The sequence below is a fragment of the Bombus huntii genome, chromosome 8 (genome assembly GCF_024542735.1).
Source record: "Bombus huntii isolate Logan2020A chromosome 8, iyBomHunt1.1, whole genome shotgun sequence".
NCBI classification, from domain to species: domain Eukaryota; kingdom Metazoa; phylum Arthropoda; class Insecta; order Hymenoptera; family Apidae; genus Bombus; species Bombus huntii.
This window is the reverse complement of record NC_066245.1, coordinates 4,972,606-4,995,666: the sequence shown is the minus strand read 5'-3', so window position 1 is coordinate 4,995,666 and position 23,061 is coordinate 4,972,606. Positions and strand designations below refer to the sequence as shown.

Genomic DNA, 23,061 nt, shown 5'->3' with positions numbered 1-23,061 from the left:
CATTATCTTCGATTTATAACAATAAATTTTGAATAGAAATTATATTACACTCTATGCAATCTACACAATTTTGCAATACTAACATTTTACATATGCATAGAAATACATCATCTAACCATCGTTCAATAGTTTACATCCTCGTAAAACGCACTGCAGTCGGTTTAGTAACGCGCGAGGTCAAAGTTTACCTAATAGATAGCTTTTTTCCAAGTACATCGAGTACATCTCGTAATCGACGAGTCGCGTTAGACCATTGATAATTTATAGCATAGATACTATCAGTGATAGGTACGTTTTCTGTACCTAAGAGTTATGAGACAGTTTCGAAATTTCACGAACTCATTTACATACATGTCACGCTCGATAACAAAAAGTTCGATTTTTCAACTTATTTTCCACACACGTAACACCGTGTACGGATCGATGAATGATCGTTAGAGAATTGGCGCCAGAACGTTCACTTTTAGCGCGATCAACGCCATTAATAGTCAACGATTTATTGAACGCGCTATTAATTCATCGCATCTCATTGATTTTATATGATCCGAGTGAAATCGAGGCATTCAACCAATGATACATCCATTTACCGATTACTCCATGACGCTGTGTAATCGTATACGAACGATAGTATTACGGAATAAACTTCTTTTTCTTCCTCTTTCTTTCTTTTCTCATTTGTCTCTTCTTATTTTCCCCGTTTTTTCTCTCATCTTTTTATTATCGTCATTTTTCTTATTGAGATATGTATAATTTTGTGCGCTAGACTAGATTGGCCGCGTAGTAGTGACACACGTATGTGAATATGAGTGTGCGGAAGTATGTGTGTGCGTGGCGTCTCAAAAAACATGAATGTAACTGTTCCGTTGGTAGTTTGGTATGGAATATGGTGAGACTAAGAGAGTGCTGAGTCGCGTGTAAATGTATATCGACCAAGATCCTAGAAATCGTTTATTAAATAAATCTAAAACTATTTTAATGTAAATTCTAAGTGTAATCTTAGTGTTCCTTTACTTTTATTTCGGCAATTAAGATTCACAATTCTCAACGCTTCTTTCATCTTCTGTCATTTTTTTTTTTTTTTTTTTTTTTGTAAGGAAAATATAACGCGTTAAGTGACTCGTTTAATGATTATTTCTATTATTCCCAAAATACAATAGAACCCTGATTTTTTAATATACCAAAACAAAACGATCGATTATCGGAACGTCGATTGATGGAAACTTCGTAAATAGTTACGTTTGACAACAAAATGTTTTATAATTCTCGGATGTCTCTTTTTACAGCGACATAAGGCAATGAAAAGAACGATTGCCGCATTCCACGTACATACAGCTTTTAAAAAACCGCGAAACCTTTCATTAAAATTGAGAATGAAACGATGAAATGCGACCGTCTCGTGAATCATTTAATTAAACGGGTACCGTAGGTGGTGAGAGCAAATTTATAGGTTACCCTGTCCTTTTCAGGAGAAACAACAACCGTTACGTCATGTGTGTGAAACCACATTTGTCTTGTTCGAGAATGCAACGCCCAAATACGCTCAATCCCCTTTCCGAGTCACGTAATCCGCTATCTCATTACACGTCATGCACTTCCACGTGTTCGTGGAATAAATTGGTCACATATTTATCGACTTTTGTGGCAAAAGTATATATTTTATATATAAAAGAGATTATCGAATAAAGCTTTCCTGTTAGAAATATTAAGAAACATATTTCCAAATATCTATGACCCTGAATAAATATATTTTATATATATATTGTTTGTATACATAGAAATATATTAAGAAACAAATACACATCATCGATGCATGTTATTAATGAACGTCAGTTTAATGACAGTATTCGGATATTATAGAATTCCTTTGTGCCACTTTCATACGACGCAGGTGACGAAACCACCATTTTGCAATGTTTTAATAAACCTGCTAATTATCGAGCTGCTGTCTTATCACGATAACCCAATTTTTTTTCATAACAAGGTGGCAAATATAGATCGTGCAACAACTACGTACAAGCACAGGAATAGTTAAAAAAAATCACTTACAAATAAGTGAGTAAGACGTTTTATCGACTTTATCGTATTTAATTTACCAACTAATATCAATACTAGTAAGATTCGCATGTTAGAAGTTATAATTATAATTAATAGTAAAATAAATAAATGAAAAAAATAGTGAAATTTTATTCGTTTTGCTCCTAAACTTGTTATTGCTATGCAGAGGTATTTATTAATCATTACTATTAATTACTATTAACAGTGTAATAGAATGACAAATGAAGTTCAGTGTAGAAGATAATTTATATCTCTTTATCCTCAGTTTCCTGCATTTCTGAGTTACAAATGTTTTCAACATTTTATGGAAAATATATACAAATGCGTTACGTATGATAACATTTAAGATGTGAAATTTATGGTTAATATATTTTACTATTTTCTACTTTCCCTCAAGTCACACTGTTATACCATGATTAGCTTCTCAAAACTTTAAACATTTTGATTCTTTCTATATGTGCAATGATTTCGTGGAAAAGTTTGCAAAATATCGTCGTTATTGAAATATGCAAATGCATAATATGAAGGTTCTAGTACCGACAGTAGAGTTTAACATAGACAGGAAAACAAAGTTTAAAATATAATAATTATGTATGTTCGATTGAAATAGAATGGCCTCAAATTAGGTCGAATCGAAAGTATCAGATCGATGACGTATTTTGCATCCTTGGATTATCACGAGCTCGAAATTAGTAATTAGCTTGTATCTATATACAATATCAATTGCACGATCATTACCGCAATTATGCTAAATTCTTTAATAATGAAGTAATTCACAATCTTTTGTTGCTCGATTCTGCGACTTCCTGCGATTCTGTATGTGAATGACGGTTAATCAATTTCACGCTTAAGTTTCGCGATATTAGACAAAATCAAAAGGCAGACGGAGCGCGAAAGAACTCACTTTTATTTCTCACATATTGCACAAAAAATGATAATACGTAATATTCTACCTAGTGAAGGAACAAACTGTAGGAAACAGCTTGCTGACGGATAAATCAGCATTTCTAAACTAATTACGTATATCTTGAAGATACGTGTAACTTGTTTGAACGTTCCCAAGGCAATTTCTATCGACGTTCGGCTTTCTCTTTCATTCAACCCTTCCAAAGGGACAAATTAAATTTGAAAAGATAAGAATCTCAATATATATATAAGACATTGAATAATAAAATATAACAAAATATAAAATATAGATATATTAATAATAAAGTACAAGATACAAAACATATAAAATAAAATCTAATTTATCATTTTCTACATACTATAGCAACGTATACTATATCGTTTCACGTTGTTCATGTACATAACTTTAATTAATATGAAAGGTAATTGCCATCATCTATGAATGTCTTAAACTTCTCGTAAAACTACGTCAACTTAGAATTCTATCCATTCATCCACGAGTACTTCTACTTACAGACATTTCGGTAACCTGTTATTCTTTCGGCATAATCGCGATAGAAAATTACTACTTTGACAAGTAAGAGCGCTATAAAGATAATATGTATTATCATCTATAGTCTTATTAATCGTTGTGGTTTACTAGTAGTTATGCTAATAGTCTCGCTAAGAGGAACCGATGTACTGGATGGCGTGCCATATTTAGGGGGTGGGGCCGGACCGTAAGGTGCCGATACCGGTTCATTCGAGCTGTTCGACGAGGCGCCTAAAATAGTCGTAATAGCGTTCACTAACGAAGCAACCACTTTTAATATCGCGTTAAAGATGTCTTTGATCGATGAGCCGAGCGGATCAAGTGAGTTTGATGATGGTTTAGGCTGAAAAGTTCAGAAGCTCAGTCACAGAAAGCTAATAAGTATATTGCGGATGTTTATGCATTTATGGAAAATTTAACCCATTAATCGACTGTCGTCGTAAGATGAAACGCCATTGGAATTAAGTTTGAGATATGGTAATCGCTTATTTACGACTTCATTTAACATCGTATTTAGCTTTGTGACTTTTGGAGGCAAGTGTTTATAAAAATGTGCTTAGAGGGTTAAACGTCGTAAGATGCACATGATGTACGTAATATAGAAAAATATACAGGATGGTTGGTAACTGGTGGTACAAGCGGAAAGGGGATGATTCTACGCGAAAAAAGAAGTAGAAAATATAGAATAAAAATTTTTTAAAATTTTTTTTTTAATTTCTCCATCGAGACAACGATCTACAGTGAGATCCATTATAACATACCGCAGGCTTTTTTCGCGTAGAATCACCCCCTTTCTGCTTGTACCACTAGTTACCAACCACCCTGTATAAAACATTAAAACGTAAATGTACATTTTCACATATTTCCTAAAATATTAGAACACATAAAATCGAGTTCTCGTTATAATAAATAAAAGATCAAATGAGGTTATTTGTCTTTGGAAAAATGTGAGTCTTCATAAACATCCACAGACTATTAATAAAATCTTATGTTTTTGACTCTGGATTACAGGAGACAAGCGTAATGTACTGGCGAATAAGAAAAAAAATGAAAGGACAAAGGAAAACTTACATAACCGTATGGACGGGGAGGACCATGGTCAGCACCATAGCTAGTGGGAGCTCCATAAGTGTCCTTGACACCTTTGGAACCACTGGAACCTGCACTGGTGCCTGCTATAGCTCCAGCGACCACCGCTTTCACGAGACTCATTAAATCTGATTTACCACCAGCTCCTGAATTCTGTAAAAAATCCAACAACCAAAGGACAGTTAACGGGTGTTCGTTAATTATTGTCAATTATTTTTAAATTAAAATTTTAAATTAAAATTGTATAATGGTCCATTACATCGATAAGATGCGAAAGCTTTTCGTTTAATATCTTTAGGTTGGCCGTTTTAGTGTTAAAAGGTTTGCAATTATTTCCAAAAACTATCGAGAGGCAGTACACGATGGTATACATGAGACTGGTTTAGTAGTGAAACGGTCGATTTATTAGAGAAGAACAAATTGTTGTTAACAGAAAAGTCAATGCGTACTTTGCTAAGACTAGAGACAACTCCGGCGATTAGGTTTGAGAGCACCGTCATCTTTCCAGGTCCAACCGGCTAGAAATAAATGGATATTTTATAAAATCAATATATCATTACTAAGAAACATAATATGACAGTAATAATAATGAAAAATATCGTAAATAAATAATATATATGTACTTCGAGCAAGGGACCCAATGAAGCCTTAATCAGATCACCAAAACTCGATCCACCTTGACCTGGAGCCTAAAATTCACTTCAATTTGCCTTCTAATACGAAGAAACAAACATTTCCAAAAATTATTATATTTACGTTACTGATTTGACGACTCAATGGTACAGCCAATGGACCAATAATGGGCCCGATTAGCGGTGCAACTAATTGAAGAAGCGGTGTCAAAATCGCAGCCGAATCTCTTTCGCCATTCTTACCCTGAAACAAACTTTATTTTTTACCTGACCTTACCTGCGCTCTCGGTATTCCTTCTTATCCATTCCGTTTCTCTGCGAAAAATTCTACAGAAACTCGATAACTCACTCTACTAAGTTGCAACAATATTGGAAGCAACAGTGCTGGGATATCGCTTCCTCCTGCTTCGCCATCTCCCTAAAAGCGCAAGATGATGTTTTTTTTTTTTTAAATAAACGAAGCATTTCGAGATGATTCATTAGAGTTCTTACGTCCGACAGGTCTTGAAGTATTGGAATTCCTACTTCGAGTAAATCGGCAATATCAGCGTCGGAGTCAGGCTGAAAAAATGAACAAATGTAGGATCCATGATAAATCCGATAATATTCATACAATTAGATCATCCAATAAGTTTGTATTGTTTATTTCCTTGTTATATATAAAAGCTTTATACTAATCTATCCAGCTTTTATATTATTCCCTCTTCCTTTAGATATCTTGGTTGTAATTTCTCATTAGATACAAATCAAAATGTATATTATTCATTCATCTTTCCTTCCAAATGCCTTCTGTAGATCAAATTCGATCGTATAAAATTATTCATTTCGATCATTTACTATTTTGTGTTCTTTAAAGACATGGCGAAAAATATGAACATGGTACGAACTTATTAAACAACCTAATATGTTTAACGTTTTGTATTAATAATTTCGAAATCTTCGTCGAAGTTCTTACGTCGCTAAGATCTTCCAAGGCTGGTGCGACAAGCATAAGTAAGTCGATGATAGTTTGTATGGGACCACCTTCATCGTCGTCGTCATAGTCTTCATCTGACTCGCTTTGGTTAGAACTCTCTTTAGAGCCATTCTTGTTATCATTTTCTTCATCGGATTCGATGCCATCGTTATCTTCGCCGCTGTTTTCTTTACTTTTGTTACCTTCTTTCCCATCATCGTCCTCTTTGTTATCATCGTCCTCGTTGCTGCCATTATCCTCTTTGCTTCCATTGTCGTCGTCATCGTCCTATCGATTAAAAGTTCTCGTAATAATAATATTTCGCGATATGCTACACCATAGAAAATGAAATCGAACGTACCTCAACTTGTTGCGCCAAAGACGTCTGATTACGTCTTCCTTTCTGTTTGAGCGCAGACTGAAATAAACGAATCGACTTCAATAATGTTCCGTTGATGAGTGTTCGTTGTTGTTTTCGGATAACACCGGTAACGTTGAGAACGCAAGCGAATTCGAAGAAATTCTGTGATGTCACACGCGAGTTTGCACAACGATCTCTTGTTCGATAAATCCGAAGAAAATTAGACCAAAGAGAAATAAATATTTCTGCTGATTAGATATATAAATAAATCGTTAATTAATTCATGATTTAAAGACAGATGATGAGGCGTGATGAATGGAAAAAAATTATTTTGCAGAAAATCAAAAACGCACATATACCTCGTCGACTGTATGAAATCTATAAGTCGATTTCTCGTTAAACATGATACATTCATTTTCGCAATTCTTTTTCAAGTCATAAGTTGTATATACGTGTTACATAATTATTTGTGTTATGTAACACCAACTTTCGATTTTATTTGCTTACCCATGAAGCCTCAAAAAAATCCACATTATTTCGTTGATGCTCGTAATAAACAAGGCACATTGAGTAATTAACGCGTCCAATTAAATTATCTACGCCACACTTGTCAAACCTCTCACATTGTCTCTAACGAATGCAACCTTATTAATTCACACTTTTCTTTTATACAGTGTCAATTTATGCACACCTTTCACCCGCCTACTTCTAATAACTTTGAAGTTATACGGTTCTTGCTTTCTCATTTCTTCGCAAAGATAAAAATATATCTTTACCGTTTGTTCTCCTTTTACATCTACAAAGCTAGTGAACGCTGAAAGCCCACAACGTTAAAGCGTAAACAATTCAAACAATCGAACTAACAGAAACGCACATTCTGCTTCTATTGGGAATTTTCACTTGTGACGTTTACATTATGTGCCACATCAACTGGTCAAATATGTACTATACTTATACTCATCACTGAACTTACCGGTGGCTTCTGAGTAGAATAAAGTTGAGTTCTCTGAGACTGTGGAACCCTTTGACGCACTGGAACCCTCTGCGTAGTCGATGACGTCTGTTGATTCAACGGAGGCGGCGTAAGATTCGTCGACGGAGTATTATTTCTTCTGATCGCGACTATCGTCTTCAACAACTGACTAATCGGTGATGATTGACGCTTTCCTTCAGATTTTTGTTTCTTCGACTTGTCCTTCTTCGCGCCGTCCTTCTTCTTCTCTTGCTTCTTCCGTTCCTCCTTTTTAGAATTGTTCGTTGTTTCGTTTACTTGAATGCTATCATCGAATACAACGTTGATTTGTCCAGATTCGTTGGTCACGGTGTAATTGGTATCAAAATACGGTGGAAATTGATCAAGAGGATCTCTAGTTGGTATCGTGAAGTATTTGCCACCCTCGTTCTTCAACGTGGTCGTTTGTACAGGTTCTTCGTGGGTAAACGTAATCACCGCTTCGAAAGGAACTTTGAACAGCGGTTTTACGGAACTTATGTTCCTCTGTTGAGATAGAAAATCAACGCCTTTCAATGGTATTTCATCGTTGAAAACCAGAGGACTCCGCGTGGTGAACGTGATCTCATCCGCGATACCCTGGTTATTGGAAACATTCCTCTCGACTCCGTCGAAAAAATATCTAGTAACAAAAGGATCGTTTGGGAACTTGATGTTGTCACTAGTCATGGTCACAGGTAGATAAGTCCTCGCAGGAGGCGAAACTACGTTCGTATTTCGAACGACATCAGTAGGTCTCACGTCGATGCCAATAGCTGGTCCAAAGTCAGGAAATTGAGGAACAAACAGCTGTCGATCCGCGGATTTCAATAAGTTCGTCGTGTCGAAGGCATCTTTGATGGTTGGCTCTTTGAATCTCGATCTTGGAATATTTATATTCGCTGTGATCTCTAGTGGACTTGGAACAGTGGTATCGGTGATCGCGAAGCTGTTAAATGTTGGTTGAAGTTGTCGATTGTTGTTAAATAAACCCTTCGTAGTCGCTCCGTTGATCGTAAACGATGGCAACTGTGCAGTAGCGTACACCTTATCGTTCGATAACTGAAGGTTTCCATTTCTTTGAAGGCCTCTGACGTTCTCGGGTTGTCTACGATTCTCTGAAACTCTAACATTTTCAGGTTGTCTACCGTTTTCCAGAAGTCGAACGTTTCCAGGATGTCTATCATTCTCTACAATTCTTATGTTTTCCGTGTGTCTACCGTTCTCCAGAATTCTAACAGCTGCTGGAATTTTCGTTTTCTCAAAGTTCTCGGCGTATCTCGTGTTCTCGAAGCTCTTTGTGTTCGCATAATGTCGGATAGCATTGACAGGTTTGATGTTATCAAAATTTTGCAATTCCAAATTTCTACCGCTGTTCTGCGCTCTTACGCTCTCGAAACCTTTGCTGTTGTCGAAACCTCTGTTGCTCTCTGCCGCTTTGACATTTCCAGTAGGTTTCGACTGTGACTCTTTCACAGTAGTCAGAGTGATATTTATTCGAGACGCCATTAGACCCATAACGTATCTGGCCCATGCTACCAAGTCGTCCTTGGTCGCAATTTTCAGCGGTAATTGAATCTCCAGAATTTTTGGCACAGCGGAGAACCCGTTTCTCGCGTCGTTCGAAGCGTCTTCTGGCAAACGTTTCGACAACGGTGCGGCCATTGAAATCACCAGGTTTGTCGCTATAAGCGCGAGCATCGTATAGGACCCTGGTATTCTTCTCGACAACAGGAAAAACATCGTTATTGATCTTCTTTACGAGACAATTTATGAAACGATAAGGTATTAAATATATTTAACAACACTGATACTCAATCGTTATTCAACGTCCACGCGAATTCATAGAACAAAAATCGACACCTGGACGTCATTTCTGCGCAACAGGCGCACCTTCCATTTGACACAGAATCTGTCGTTGCTTGATAAAATCGACAACGTATTCCCACTAGGTATTGCACATGTCGATCGTAACCGTTATCGGGCAAAGGGAAATTCGACGTAGAATCGCGACGTGAAAACTGATCGGAGACATGGAAAAGTGGATGTTTTATAGCGGGATGAGTAATTGGTCGCCCCTTTCCTTGCTGATCGTGGAAGCGTGCACTTTTTCCGTGCGCCGATCGGCATATTGGCATTTCTAATGACAGTGTACAACGCCGCGGCGAGTGCACTCACTTCCGTCGTTGCATTCGCAATTACGGGGGTGCAATTCCTCGTAGGAGGCGCGGTGCACGCAAAGTGCGGCCGACGACAGGCTTTCGCAACGCACGGCAACCGCCTAATCCGAAAAAACGTGTGTAATGGATTCGAAGTGTACAATTGGGACGTCGATTTACTAATATAGCATCTTTATCTCTTAATGGGTGCTTCATGAAATCTCCAAGTCTGTACTTTATGGATGGTCTGTCCTTTGTTTCTTTTGTCTTCGAAGTGATTGCGAAAAGAAGCGGAGAATCTTGAAAAAATTCGTTTTTACGGTACTCCATTTTACATGTTGACTTCGGACAGGTGAAATGTTATGGAAGAATGGATTAGGAGAAGTGTTAGAATTTAATTAAGATTAGAATTAAGATTAATAATGTGTGGAAGACACAATGTTTGTGTTGAAATAATATAATGTGATATTTATTAAACAATTATTACAGGAATATAAGTAAGTATTGTGGAATGTAGACAGTTGGCTAGTTATTCACAGACTGACTGGCTTAGTGACCCATGGCCCTTGAAAAGGTTTACAACCCCACTCTCTATGCAGTAATGAGCGTGACCTATGTGGGTGTCTGTGTGGCGTCACACGTGCCACAGAACCTTCTAGTAGCTTCTCGACGTGCCCATCGAGAATGTTTCATCCATATCCTCACGCTTCTTCCGGCGAATCCTCGAAAGAGCATGCACGTGTTAGCCGCCGTGGTGCAACTCACGAACGCACGCTAGTGGGGATGGCGTTGGGCAACGAAGGGAAGAATCAGTACGATCAATCACCTCATATGCATGCGATTGATATCGTTGTATTCCAACAAGAAGACGTAAGGATTACGAGAGATCGTGCATGGAAGTAGTCTAACAGTTTATGATGGTCACTAAGTTCAGATGCTCGCTTATCTTCCATGGTAGAATTATATCGATATTTATAATCATTTTTCTCTTATCGCCTGTAAAAGTTGGAATTATCACGATGAAATCTGTTATTTTTGTTCCTATCATCTTGTCGACATACGCTTCTTTCTTCTTTCTTTTGCAGTAACCATAGTAATCATATTTACGTAGATCGAAACTGTTCTCGACTTTTGTCGACAAATACAACAAAGCGAATTGCAAAAGTTAAACAAATTGACAATGAAACCTTACAATTAGCAACTTGTAGTTGGCCGTGAACGTGATGTTGAAGTATTAGAAGGTGGTAACAATGACCTTAGCATTAGGCGAATAAACTGCCACTGCGTTCATTAACAGTTTTCAGTACAAACAAAACAAGGACAAGTTTAACTCTATCCCACGTTGATGAAAGTTACCACGCTGGTTCGTGCATATTAAGTTAATCGCACTCCCGCGCCGCCGTCTGAAGTTGATCTAAGATTTTGCTCGAGTCACATTGACCTATACTTTCAGTTTCTTTCCAAAGTGATTCTATCGTCGTAACTTTGATAAATTCGCGATAAAACGTTATCTACATCGATCTTAAATGCCTAATGAACTATATCCTTATATAAGCGTAGAATGGTTCATTGGGTGTTCGATATATGAACTTCTCGAAAGAGAAATTCACCATCTCAATTTAAAGGAATATACTTCTTAATCTTATTACCATTCACGGATACGTGATTAGAAAATTAAATTTAATTATTAAACGACTGAAAACGTGAATAGGATTAAAGAAGTGAAGCATAACAAAGATTAGTTTCATTTATTCGATACTATAACGAATTCATCACATTTCCGCACCTTAAAATATTCCATAATCCATAAACATTCGCAACGTAGTGATCTAGCTTCATAAAAATCTTCATAAAAATTGTTTTCGTAAGCTTATCTATTCCAAGACGATGGCATAAATAACCGCGAATGCCAAGATAAATATTAAAAAAAATAATGTCCGTAACATCTTCAGCTTCCTCTATTTTTCTATTTATAGAGTTGATCAACATGAGTTCCGAGCATATCGCATAAAAATACAGTACAAATATCATGAAGTATTCAGCAAGCTGCCTCCTGAAACACGTAAAAAAGAGACGAAAAGAAAAAAAGGACGATGTACGTGACATGAGAAAATCAACGATGATTCTACAATCGATAAAATTGTGAATGATTAAAACAAGTCAACGAACTGTAAACTCTGCTACGTTATCACGCTGATTATCAGCGATCAAACAGATATAGCGACGTATCGTGGAGCCTGGGCTCTGTCTTACAACTAGCACCGTTAGATCGGTTTACTGACCAGCCTCAAGAGACTGTTATCGTGCCACGACGATCGTACCAAACGACGGCTGAACGCCTTTTATAATCCTTTGAAGGTCGATTTCGTTGTTCGATAGAATTTCAATACCCTCGACGATTTGCGATTCCATCGTCAATCTTTATCTTTCATCCGCGTGTTAGGAAAAGATAGAGTCGGGATCATTCTTGTTTATGCAACGATCGCCTTACATCACCTTCCAATTATTCGCGTCACTTGTTCAGCTTCCGCTGGCAATCGGTGAACGTTCATAAATTAATGTCAAAATTTTGTTCAAGCTCGAGTTCAATTTTAAAAGCACGTCTAGATGTTTAAATGCGAAACTGTGAATTGACTATAAGTTTGTTAAAGATCATCTACAAAAGTGAAAATGTTACGACGTTACTGAAACTAAAAATATAAGCTGTGAATCGATTATAAGTTTCTTAATGATCGTCTATAAAAATTAGAAAGTTCTTAATACGATACAACTGTCCTCAACGACTTATCGATTCAGTTACGTTTATTCGTAAAATTCCACGTGTCGATCGGAACGCGTGGCTTTACAGATATATGCAGATGTAGGAGGACAGATGGAGTTTGTTGTCTCTCATGAATGTATGTATAAAGAATATTTATTTGACATCGGCGATTTGTAATCCTTCTTCTTCCTTTGCGAAATCTACCACAAATATTGCTTAGTTTCTTAATTTAAAAGTTTAAGGTTACATTTTCGAACAGATTTACGCGAAAGCCGTTTTTTTCATCTCACATTTCTATATATCGTAATTAAGTATTAAGTTGTTCGGAAAGTGTCTTTCTTTCGCACACATGTTTTTTACAACAGTGCACCTTCGTACAAACGTGAAAGCAAGTCTGTGAAATGTCACGGTGTAATTCGACAAAATAGTATAAAACAAAACACGTTGTGCGTCTATTATTTCCTCATAAAACGAATGAAACATTTCGGACAAGATAATATAAAGCTTCACGACACGCCACAAATGAAACTATCCTTTTTATGCCGAACCAATTTCACACATATTAATACGAATTATTGTTTTTATACTTTCTATTCTATGAGCACATTCAACGTTCTTTATTGATTGCTTTTTACGTGTAAGATTCTACTCCGCGAGATCTTGTAATTTTCTACCTTCTAATCGATTTCAGGTAAACTTAATAACATCTCTGACGTAACCAGAGAAACTTACAAGGGATAAAAAGGAAGTAGAAGGGTCAGTTAACACTTTGACTGCCACCTTTCTTACAATTGTAAAAATTGTAATTGACAGTTAGGGCATTTCGAATATAACCGATAAACTGAAGATACTTTGAAATAAAAAGTGCCCCACTGAACAATTAAACATTTTTATTAGCATCAATAAAAAAATGATGACGATGATGATGATGACGATGACGATGATGATGATGACGATGACGATGACGATGACGATGACGATGACGATGACGACGATGACGATGATGACGATGACGACGATGACGACGATGACGACGACGACGATGATGACGATGACGACGATGACGGTGACGATGACGATGACGATGACGATGACGATGACGATGACGATGACGATGACGATGACGATGACGATGACGATGACGATGACGATGACGATGACGATGACGATGACGATGGCGATGACGATGACGATGACCATGACCATGACGATGACGATGACGATGATGACGATGACGATGACGATGACGATGACGATGACGACGATGACGATGACGATGACGATGACGATGACGACGATGACGACGATGACGACGATGACGACGATGACGACGATGACGACGATGACGACGATGACGACGATGACGACGATGACGACGATGATGATGACGATGGCGATGATGATGATGATGATGATGATGATGATGATGACGATGATGATGATGACGATGATGATGATGATGATGATGATGATGATGATGATATAATAATAATAATAGTAATAATATATAGATATAATAGTAATAATAATAATAATAATACAAACATGAATACGTTAAACACGATGTTTACAGGCGTCCTTATAAAATCTGATAGAGACATCGATTCGAGCAGTAGAAACTATAGAAAGTAGTCGCGCGTTTCAATTTTTTTTGCTCCGTGTGTATGTGCGTGCGTGTGTGCTTGTTGGAGCGCGTCCACGTTTAAAAATATATTTATTAAATGTTAACAGGATGATTCGCCGATCGTGAAAGCTACATCTAATTATTGTCGTGGTTACATGGTTGCGATGTCGTTTGCTCCTGTGCAATTAGTACCAGGAAAGAAAAGACATTGTTACTCGGTGATCGTTCGTTCAATTGTTAGCTTGCATATTGAATTTCATTTCGCTTTTTCTCTTTGTCCCTGACAAATGATTTCGTTTAGGTGGACGATACGGCGCGCAATTTTCAAGAATAGTATCGTCGATCAGTTTTTAAAAGGGAAACCTAATTAATTTCGTTTTTCTGCGAGATTTCGCAGGATTTCATAACGTTGCAGAAGGGAAAAAGTGAAAGGCATTCGGTTTCCTGCTACTTTGACCGAATGACACGGGAGAAACACGTGAAGTTCGAGATTGAAAGCACGAAACTTGGACGATCTTCTTCTAAATATCTAAAGAATCGTATTATAACTATGATGACACTTTGACTGCCACGCCGAAATCACATGTTTCGCTGAGGACGCCACGGGAGTATTTTTGTTATTGAAAGCGTATAATGGCAAAATAATGATAAATTGATGATGTAAGACAACATTCTTCCCCAATGGACCGTTTATCTTATTGGTGGCGATGGGTAAACACCGTGGCACCTTGGTAACAGTTGATAGCGACATATTATAACGAGGTTTCGTGTATTTCAACAAACCATTCGCATTCGTTATTTCGTCGTAAGCAAAACGTGCAGAATATATTGTTGAAACGTGTAGAAGATATTAGTAAAGAATATTTGCTCATTCTAAATATAATACTAAGGCACGTGCACACTTCTAACTTCAATTATATGATTATAAAGCAGCATTTACGATTTTCTAAGCTGTGTTTATAATAATATTCGTATATTCGTATATTACGATACTAAATTGATTCGCGATACGAAAAGAGAGCAAGCGTCTGTTTACAATAATATCTGCAATTGTAAGTCAAAAAATTAATTAAAACGTACTTGTCATATCTTTTCCTCGAGTGATTTTCACGTAACAGTAAAGTTACAAAAACGCGGGAGAAGACGATTCGTTGTTTGGATGCTGGCAAAGATAAAGAACGTCGGTATTTTACGCAAGAAAGTGCAATAATCTATAGTACGAATATTCTGGAACGCGTCGCGCCCAAACCAAATAAAAAACAGTAAGATCGTAGCAAAAACTGGTTGCTTTAGAATTCATGGAAACTTATCAGTTGCTAGGCTGACAATTATATATACCACATACTGGCTACTTTTCATTCGACCGATATTCAGATTAATAACCTATGGATCAGTCGAATTAAATATACTGCGCAGTTGTCGTTAAATAATTATCGTTGTTGTTAATTCTAAAATACATTGCGAAATCGTTTTGTTGCCGTGGAACTGCGCCACGACTCGGTTCATCCGTTTGCGTCATACAACGCGTTGAAATCTTCACGAGGTCAAATTCGGTAAAAAACGGATTCGTCGAAACACGATTTTGTCAAGGGTTGTTATCAGTGAAAGGGTAGCAAAGGTGTCTCCGTCTAGCGATCGTGCATGGAAACAATAATAATCGAGAACTCTAACGATCGATTCACCGTCTTCCTCTTACTGTCGGTAAAATCGCAATTGATCATCGAGGATCGGGAGATGTGTTTTATCCAATGTATATAAACTTGGTTCACCAACGAATAGGTTCCTCTTTAAAAATGAGAAAGTTTGTGAAGCGTTATTTTGTTAGCAAAAGAAAACTTCAGCGTCAAGCTACAAGCACGTACGGTGACAGACATAATTAGTTTCACTTAGTAATAAATAAAACGCTACATAATTTACATAAAGGCAGAGCGAGTGACGGTCTTGTAATAGGAAATTCCGGTTATAGCCACGATGGAAAACGATTCCGAGTTTATCGGTCCGGTTTCATGCAATTCGCGCGACAACGAAGGTTAGCAACATTCACGGTGCGACCAGTTTCTGTCGTCTATTGATCTGCTCTGCAGTCTGTCGGTGCTGAATGTTTCGCCTAACGTTCGTTGCAAAACCGATAATTGTCATAGAGCTACGAGGCGACTAGCGGTTTTCTTATCGTCATATGTTCCCTCCACTTTTCGAGTTTTTGCCACTGAATAATTACACGCGATTAGCAAAATTTTCTACCACGCACCAGCAAAAAGATGTCTGGCGCTTTCGTTTCGTGCGCAGAAAAATTGTCATACTTCACGAATGAAAAACTTAATTTTTTGTTCGATATTCTGCAGTTCTTGAAAGTCAATGGCCAACTTGTATGGTCATTTATCGCGTACTTGCAAAACTCTTATTGATAGCAATGTAACTCTTATTATTATTATTCTAGAGAACTTACGATAGAATCTACGAACCAAATTACGAAAAATATAGGTTATGTTTGTGCTACCTGTTATGGGGTGTTTACACCTGGCGAATATTCATGCGTTCCCCGCTCTGATGAAACGAACGGATATACGTTCGCACTTTCGTTTTTTAATTTTACTAAAATGACGAGCGAACAAGCATTTGTTCGCTTAGCGTAAACGTATCATTACAAGACAAAATTAATGAACGTAAATTGGACGAGTGAGCCAGTTAGGATCAACATAGATGAATAAGCTTTCTAGCGCAATGTTTCACACGCGTCATAACAATGAATTAGATCATATGGGTTATATTTTCTTTTTACATGAATTTGGATATAACACGGTTTACAAAAAAACTGCAATTCTCTTTTCGTATGGTTTCATTCGATCTGTCATATTTTCACTCTAATTTTTCTTTATGTTTTCCTTAGAATTTAATTGCAACCTATCGCCTATTTTGTTTATCTTCTGTATTCTCTATTTTATGGAAAAATGATAGAAAGTCTACTTTATTTGGAATAAAATGTCAACATTCAGTTCCGTGAACCAGCTTCAGGATGCTAAGTTACGTGGGAATTCCCCTTAATTGTTTCTTGAATATTGTATACGGTAATTGTTCGTGTTTGAAGCTACTATTTGACCGAACAAAAATGAAATCTTTAACGCGCGTAATTATGCATGTACATATAATTATCTTCAGGAACGTACAGAATAAAAAGTATATGTAAGCGAATACACATGAAATAGAGATCTAATGCCGAGGATTTTATATAATTTATTTAAACATATGTTACTGTTTGTATAATGAATAGTCGTGTCTATAACCAGTTCTCACATTTTCATATGCGTTTTACGCTCTTTCAATATGGTTTTTAGTACTGTTTTATTCTGAATCTATCTTTTGTGTAAAACAGAAGCAGACGTGTTTTGTGTCCGGTGACGCTGCACGTTTATTGCAACATACACGAGAAAACAGCGCTCGTCTGCGTTGAATATTGCATTATAGATTCAATGCATAGACTCAATGATCTTTTTACTAGCCAACAATAATTTTTCTGTTATAATATACTTAGACGCAAAGCAGTGTAAAAAATCACGTAGAATAAAAAGCAAGAAATGTCAACTGGTCGTCAAAGAATTTTGTTTAAATAAACTTTGAACGTGATGAAATCACGATTAGATAAGAACCCAAGCTCTCTGATCCTTCTAACAAAATCGACCTCGCATTCTTCCAAATATTAAAATGTTCGATAATCGTAAAGCATCGTTGACTATCGAGGTCGATTTTCGACTAATGTTCGAACAAAAAATATAAAGAATGTGCAAGACTAAAAGTAACGAGCGGAGCAATATTATTTATTTTTAACCAGAAAGGCGTGTGACCAGAGCGCGACGCTGTAGTTGCAAATTTTACGTTGCAAGAAAGACTTCGCGGAAATCTCTTTGCCGAAGTACGCGTAATCGGGACCTCATGATTTTCTTTGAGGCGGTGCAACTGCAAATCAACCGTGTCTAACATCGCCTTTGCCTTTTGTTTTGCATTCTGCTTCTATGTAAATCCCGACATTCTTATTTACGTAACGCTCCAACGTTCTGATAATCGAGTTACCAGGAAATTACGCGAGAATTCGTCCTGTTCGAAAGTGGAAAAAAAAAAGAAAAAAGCGCGTGTCATAAGATGAACGCCCTGTAGCAAAACCTTTCTTCCGTTTCTTTTTTCGACAGGGGACGGTTTAGTGAGATAAAAACCGTGTCACGTGATACTTTCACCGACCAGATCCGTCTTCCGGCCCGTGACATTTAAGAAGATCCCATGACGAATAGCAAAAAAAAAAAAAAAAAAAAAAATTGATCTACTGACAGTATCATTGGAATTCATATTAATAGAAATTTCCTTGAAATCTAAATTCCTTTGGAAGAAGCGTTTTGATATTGAATTTCTTTTTCTGACAAGTATTTGTTTCGATTTTAATATTCGATAGTAATAATTATTAAAGGTTTTGATAGATAATCTTCTAGTGATATTCAGATTTCTGTAATTTTGTATAATTGTTCTGTTACTTACAAGATGTATTCTGTACATGTATATTTTGATCAGTCACCTGGTCGAATACTTTGATATGCGAAAAAACCGCTACAGTATTTGCACATAACAAGGAGAAGCGTTAAATAATTTTCCGTATTGATACATGCCGGATCCATAACAAAACTACAGCGTGAAACGTTCAACTTGTAAACATTAGTTTTATATAACGCGCTTGGATATTATAGAGTTCCTAGAACGTTGCAATCGCGCGTGCTTGCCATGTTAGCAGCGAATTAATAACAGCTATAAAAATATTCTTAAATTTTCTAACAATTACTGGGACGCAAAGTAATAGACATCGTTAGCGCCGATAATAGTCTAACAACCGGTGTGTGTCATATTTTATTGCTTTAACGATAGTACAATCTTCGTAAGCGATCGTTCCAACCATAAATGAGTCATTCGGAAGCAACTTTCATTAATTCCGTAATTTAAAAAGAACATCGGTATATGTCTATTGTAATTAATGTCTCTAAATAAATGAATTAAAGGAAGTAGAAAAAAGTGATACAAACATTATTTTGTAAAATTCATCATAGAGTTTATGCTTATTTATATCATCCTCGTGCGATAAATACACACGTGCAAGTAATTTATTCGGTTTTTGAGGAATTGAACATTAATTATACGCCTTTTGAGAAATGTACAAAAAATAGAGCGGTGTGGTTTGCCTTTTGAAATGTTCATTTGTCTACATTAGAACTTGCATCGTGAAACCTTTAGTTTCTCACCTACTTCCACCAGGTGCTAACAATTCCCAACTTTCCATTATTGGTCACAAATTTCTAAGAAGCAACTTTACGATATCATCCTCCAGCCAACTCGTGCTAACTAGCAAATTTCAATTTTCTTCATTAACATACGAGTATGTCTATGAATGATTAACTTGTATCTGAAGAAATCTAATTATGCATCTGACACTGCATCTATACATATCAGCTCTAAATTATCAATTTTCAAATGGCATTCATTCGGTGCAATATCCTTCAACATCGTAAATGTTTTGTCGAGTCATCGAAAACGAGTCTAAAATCGCAAATATCATACAATCGCAAACATAAGAAGTTTAGCAATGACGAATTGTGCTAAATCTAACCCTATAATCTGCGACGCATAAAAGTATAGGCAAAAAAGTGATTCAATCCAGTTTTGTAAGAACATATCGTAAGTAGTCCTTGGCCTGTTCGCGAGCATCTGAAGTAGAAACGAGGAATTTCTTACATTTCCCCGTTGCTCCATCTTCAAATCCTACATGCAATTACATGGAAAATACTCGCGACCCTTATTTTCAACATAAATGATTTATTAAGTGTTTGTGCTTTTGTTACGCGTTTCCTATCGTATGGAAAACGCATGAAAAATTCATTAGAAACGAAACTATTGCCGCTTGGCAAGGTTGCGACGTTTCAGCCCATCTCAAATCGACGAGACTCCTAGAATATTCGTGACAGGAATAACGAATGTTAAAGACTGTGTAATAAAACGAATGGACTTGGAAGCTATGTGGAATACTGCAGCAGTCGTCTAAAATTTTTTTAGGAAAACTACGTGTCGTAAATGAACATCTAGAGCGAAGTTCCTTTTATAACTGAAACGTGGTATAGGTAATTACCATGTATTTTAATAAAAGATTGAGAACGATCGAAGATACCCTAAGAGATATCTCTCTATCGATAATATTTCCGAACAAGATATTATTTCAACTTATTACTTCATTTATTATTTTAATTTATTATTCTAGATCAAAATTGCTTAATCCCAGATGAATGAGAATGAATTCTTACGCTGTAGCCTTCTTTAAATTTTGCTTGTAACATTTACTATGGTTCCTAGTTGTAATTTATTTTACTTAACATATGTTATGGTGATATCAGAGAAGAAAAAAACCTGTTGTTTCTTACGGAATTACACGTGGAGCACGAACTAGAATTTCGTTTATTTTCAACGCTGGCTTCCTTAGCTAACCGGTAGCGGAATTAGTCAGGAACACGAGTCAAGTGCTATTCCAGGCCGGATCCTGGAAATCGTTACGTGACCAACCGTTGCCCGCGTTATAATATACGATTAAAAGTGGACAACCAAACCTGAGTTTCCGTGTCACCGAATTACATAAATCTATTAATTGCTCAAGGCACTATTAGGAATAAAGGAATCGACGCATCCTTGAGTTACTTGTTTTTGTCTTGTTCTTATTAGTTTCAAGGAGGATTTCTAGTGGCTCTTGAATCATCGTTCTTATTAATGGATAATTATTGAATTAATAACGAATCGATGGTAAAATCAATTATAGTTGATCAACTATCTAAAAAAAAAAAGAAAAAAAAGAAAAATTACAATAAAACGGTAATGTCCTTTATTTGTAGGTTTTGTAAGAACAAAAACGATCACGAGAATGTGGTTTAGCGCGCAAAGATCATAGTCAGATGAAAAGAATGATTATTCTGGCAAGAGATGAATGAAAGCGATATCAAATTGTGCATGAAAGTAGAAGTTGCATAACGTCGAAAGTTCCACCGGGGTTACGTTTGATAAAAGTCGAATGGACTATCAACGACGCGCCATTGAAGAAACATTTTGTTAGAACGTGAGTAATTCATTATGCACCGACTTGAGTTAAAATACGAGTTGTAATTCTCGAAGTCTCTACTATTCTATCACTTTGCTACTCGAACTCGATTGTGAAAAGGTAGTAAACGAAACACAGTGAAGCACAGTGATTTTTGCAGAGAAAGGAGAGTCACGACCCATTTTTAAATCGATTTCTCGTAATTGATAAGCGACTCGATTGGAACATGCCCAGTTTCGTCATCGAATAATGATCGTTCTTCCTCTCATTTCTGTCGTTTCGATCGCTGGCAAAATAATAAGCGGAAACGTCGTAACAGGACAAACTTCAACGGCGACGTATACAATTCTCAGGAGCATAAGCCGTTTGCAATGTTTACAATGACAATGAACGCGAATTACGTTGAATTTCTATACGTGGTTCTATTCTATAAAATACAAACCCAAGACACATGCTTCTTGTTCAACATGTGTTTGCGTACAATCGTTGGCCAGATTATATTTATAACAAAGAGTTACTCCATTTAATATGAAGCGGAATTAATTTGATTAATTAAACACGAGGTCGTGAGGGATACGGAAATGTTGAAGAGCTTTTATACGATCGAGTTCAAGATGGATGTTTTTAATTTCCTTTTTGACCTCGTGTTTAATGAGTTTTTTATTCCCTGATTCACTGAAACGCGTCTTCTCTCTCTCTCTCTCTCTCCCTATACAATATTATACCGGTATAGGAAACATTACTAAAAAGTTTCGAAACGTTTGATAATGATCGTCGAGAAGAAAACGAAAAGTCACCCTTATCTTGATCAGTAGAAGCTGGCAGAATATAACACCGTGGTTTTTTTTTTTTTTTTTGTTAATATCGAAATACGTATACTACAAACACGGTATAACATGGAATTAAATTGTCTTTAATATTGGGAAACATCTAAGGAATACAACTGGCGCAAGAGCAACTTTCGACATCGATTTCCAAATTTTTGACAGCTAACGACAAACACACGACGAGAGATTCCATTCCCTGAGCTCGATCGATCATGACCACTTTTTCGTTAAAAATTAGCGATGCGTATCTCGAGTTCCTTTTCTATTTGGCCCGTTCCCAACGAAACAGAGATCAACGAATCGAGAAGCAATTTGCACAATTCTTTAATGTGTACAAATAATAGAACAGAACAAATAAATGTACAATACTGTGATAGTACGCAACGATAGGTGGAAAATTTAACACTAAAACTATCGAAATCACAGGTTTCAGATTGTCTCATTTTTTCGATTACTAAAAGATCAGTGCAAATGCTTTTGGCAAAATCAATGCTGACTTTCGTTAAAATACAAATATAATTTTATATACTTATACATTTTAGTTGTTTGACTTTGATTAGGATTCTCCGTGTATACTACTCTATGTTTAGTACTGTATGTATATATCACAAATTGTTAGTTCTAGGTTTAATCGTTAAAGTGATTTCATTCCAATTCTGTGAAATCGGAGGTGACTCTAGTCGACCAAACAATCGGCCAACAATCTGGAACGACAATTTCGCAGTTGCGTACTGCGACACAGATCAACCAAATCTATCTGAAATCTTAATAGGATTTTCACTGGATGCGACGTGCAACAAGGTCGGTGAAACAAGAGAATGAAACTGGAAACGGAGAACTTCCATAGAAAAAGCCATGAATACCAGGTACCGTGATAAATCCGATTTACCTGCGATAATTTCAGTTATACATTCGTTGCCGAATAATTGCTGGAAAGTTTCATTTGGCCGCGTAATTAAGCGCCACGGAACAATTGCATCGGTGTGCGATTCACACGGGTACAGCGATAATATAATAGGACGTGTCTGACCAGGCACGGGCCGAATCTACTGAGAATCCTT

The 23,061-nt window shown here is 36.7% G+C and overlaps 1 protein-coding gene across 1 annotated transcript; it reads right to left on the bottom strand.

Moving 5' to 3' along the window:
* Positions 1-3,392: 3,392 nt before the first annotated feature.
* On the bottom strand, positions 3,393-9,292 carry LOC126868384 (uncharacterized). Its single transcript, XM_050623745.1, is given in 10 exon segments — positions 3,393-3,856; positions 4,591-4,735; positions 5,032-5,100; positions 5,206-5,271; positions 5,339-5,458; positions 5,564-5,632; positions 5,707-5,775; positions 6,170-6,457; positions 6,531-6,587; positions 7,504-9,292. Coding segments are annotated over 10 exon segments (2,928 nt in total). The 5' UTR covers positions 9,265-9,292; the 3' UTR covers positions 3,393-3,572.
* Positions 9,293-23,061: the final 13,769 nt, after the last annotated feature.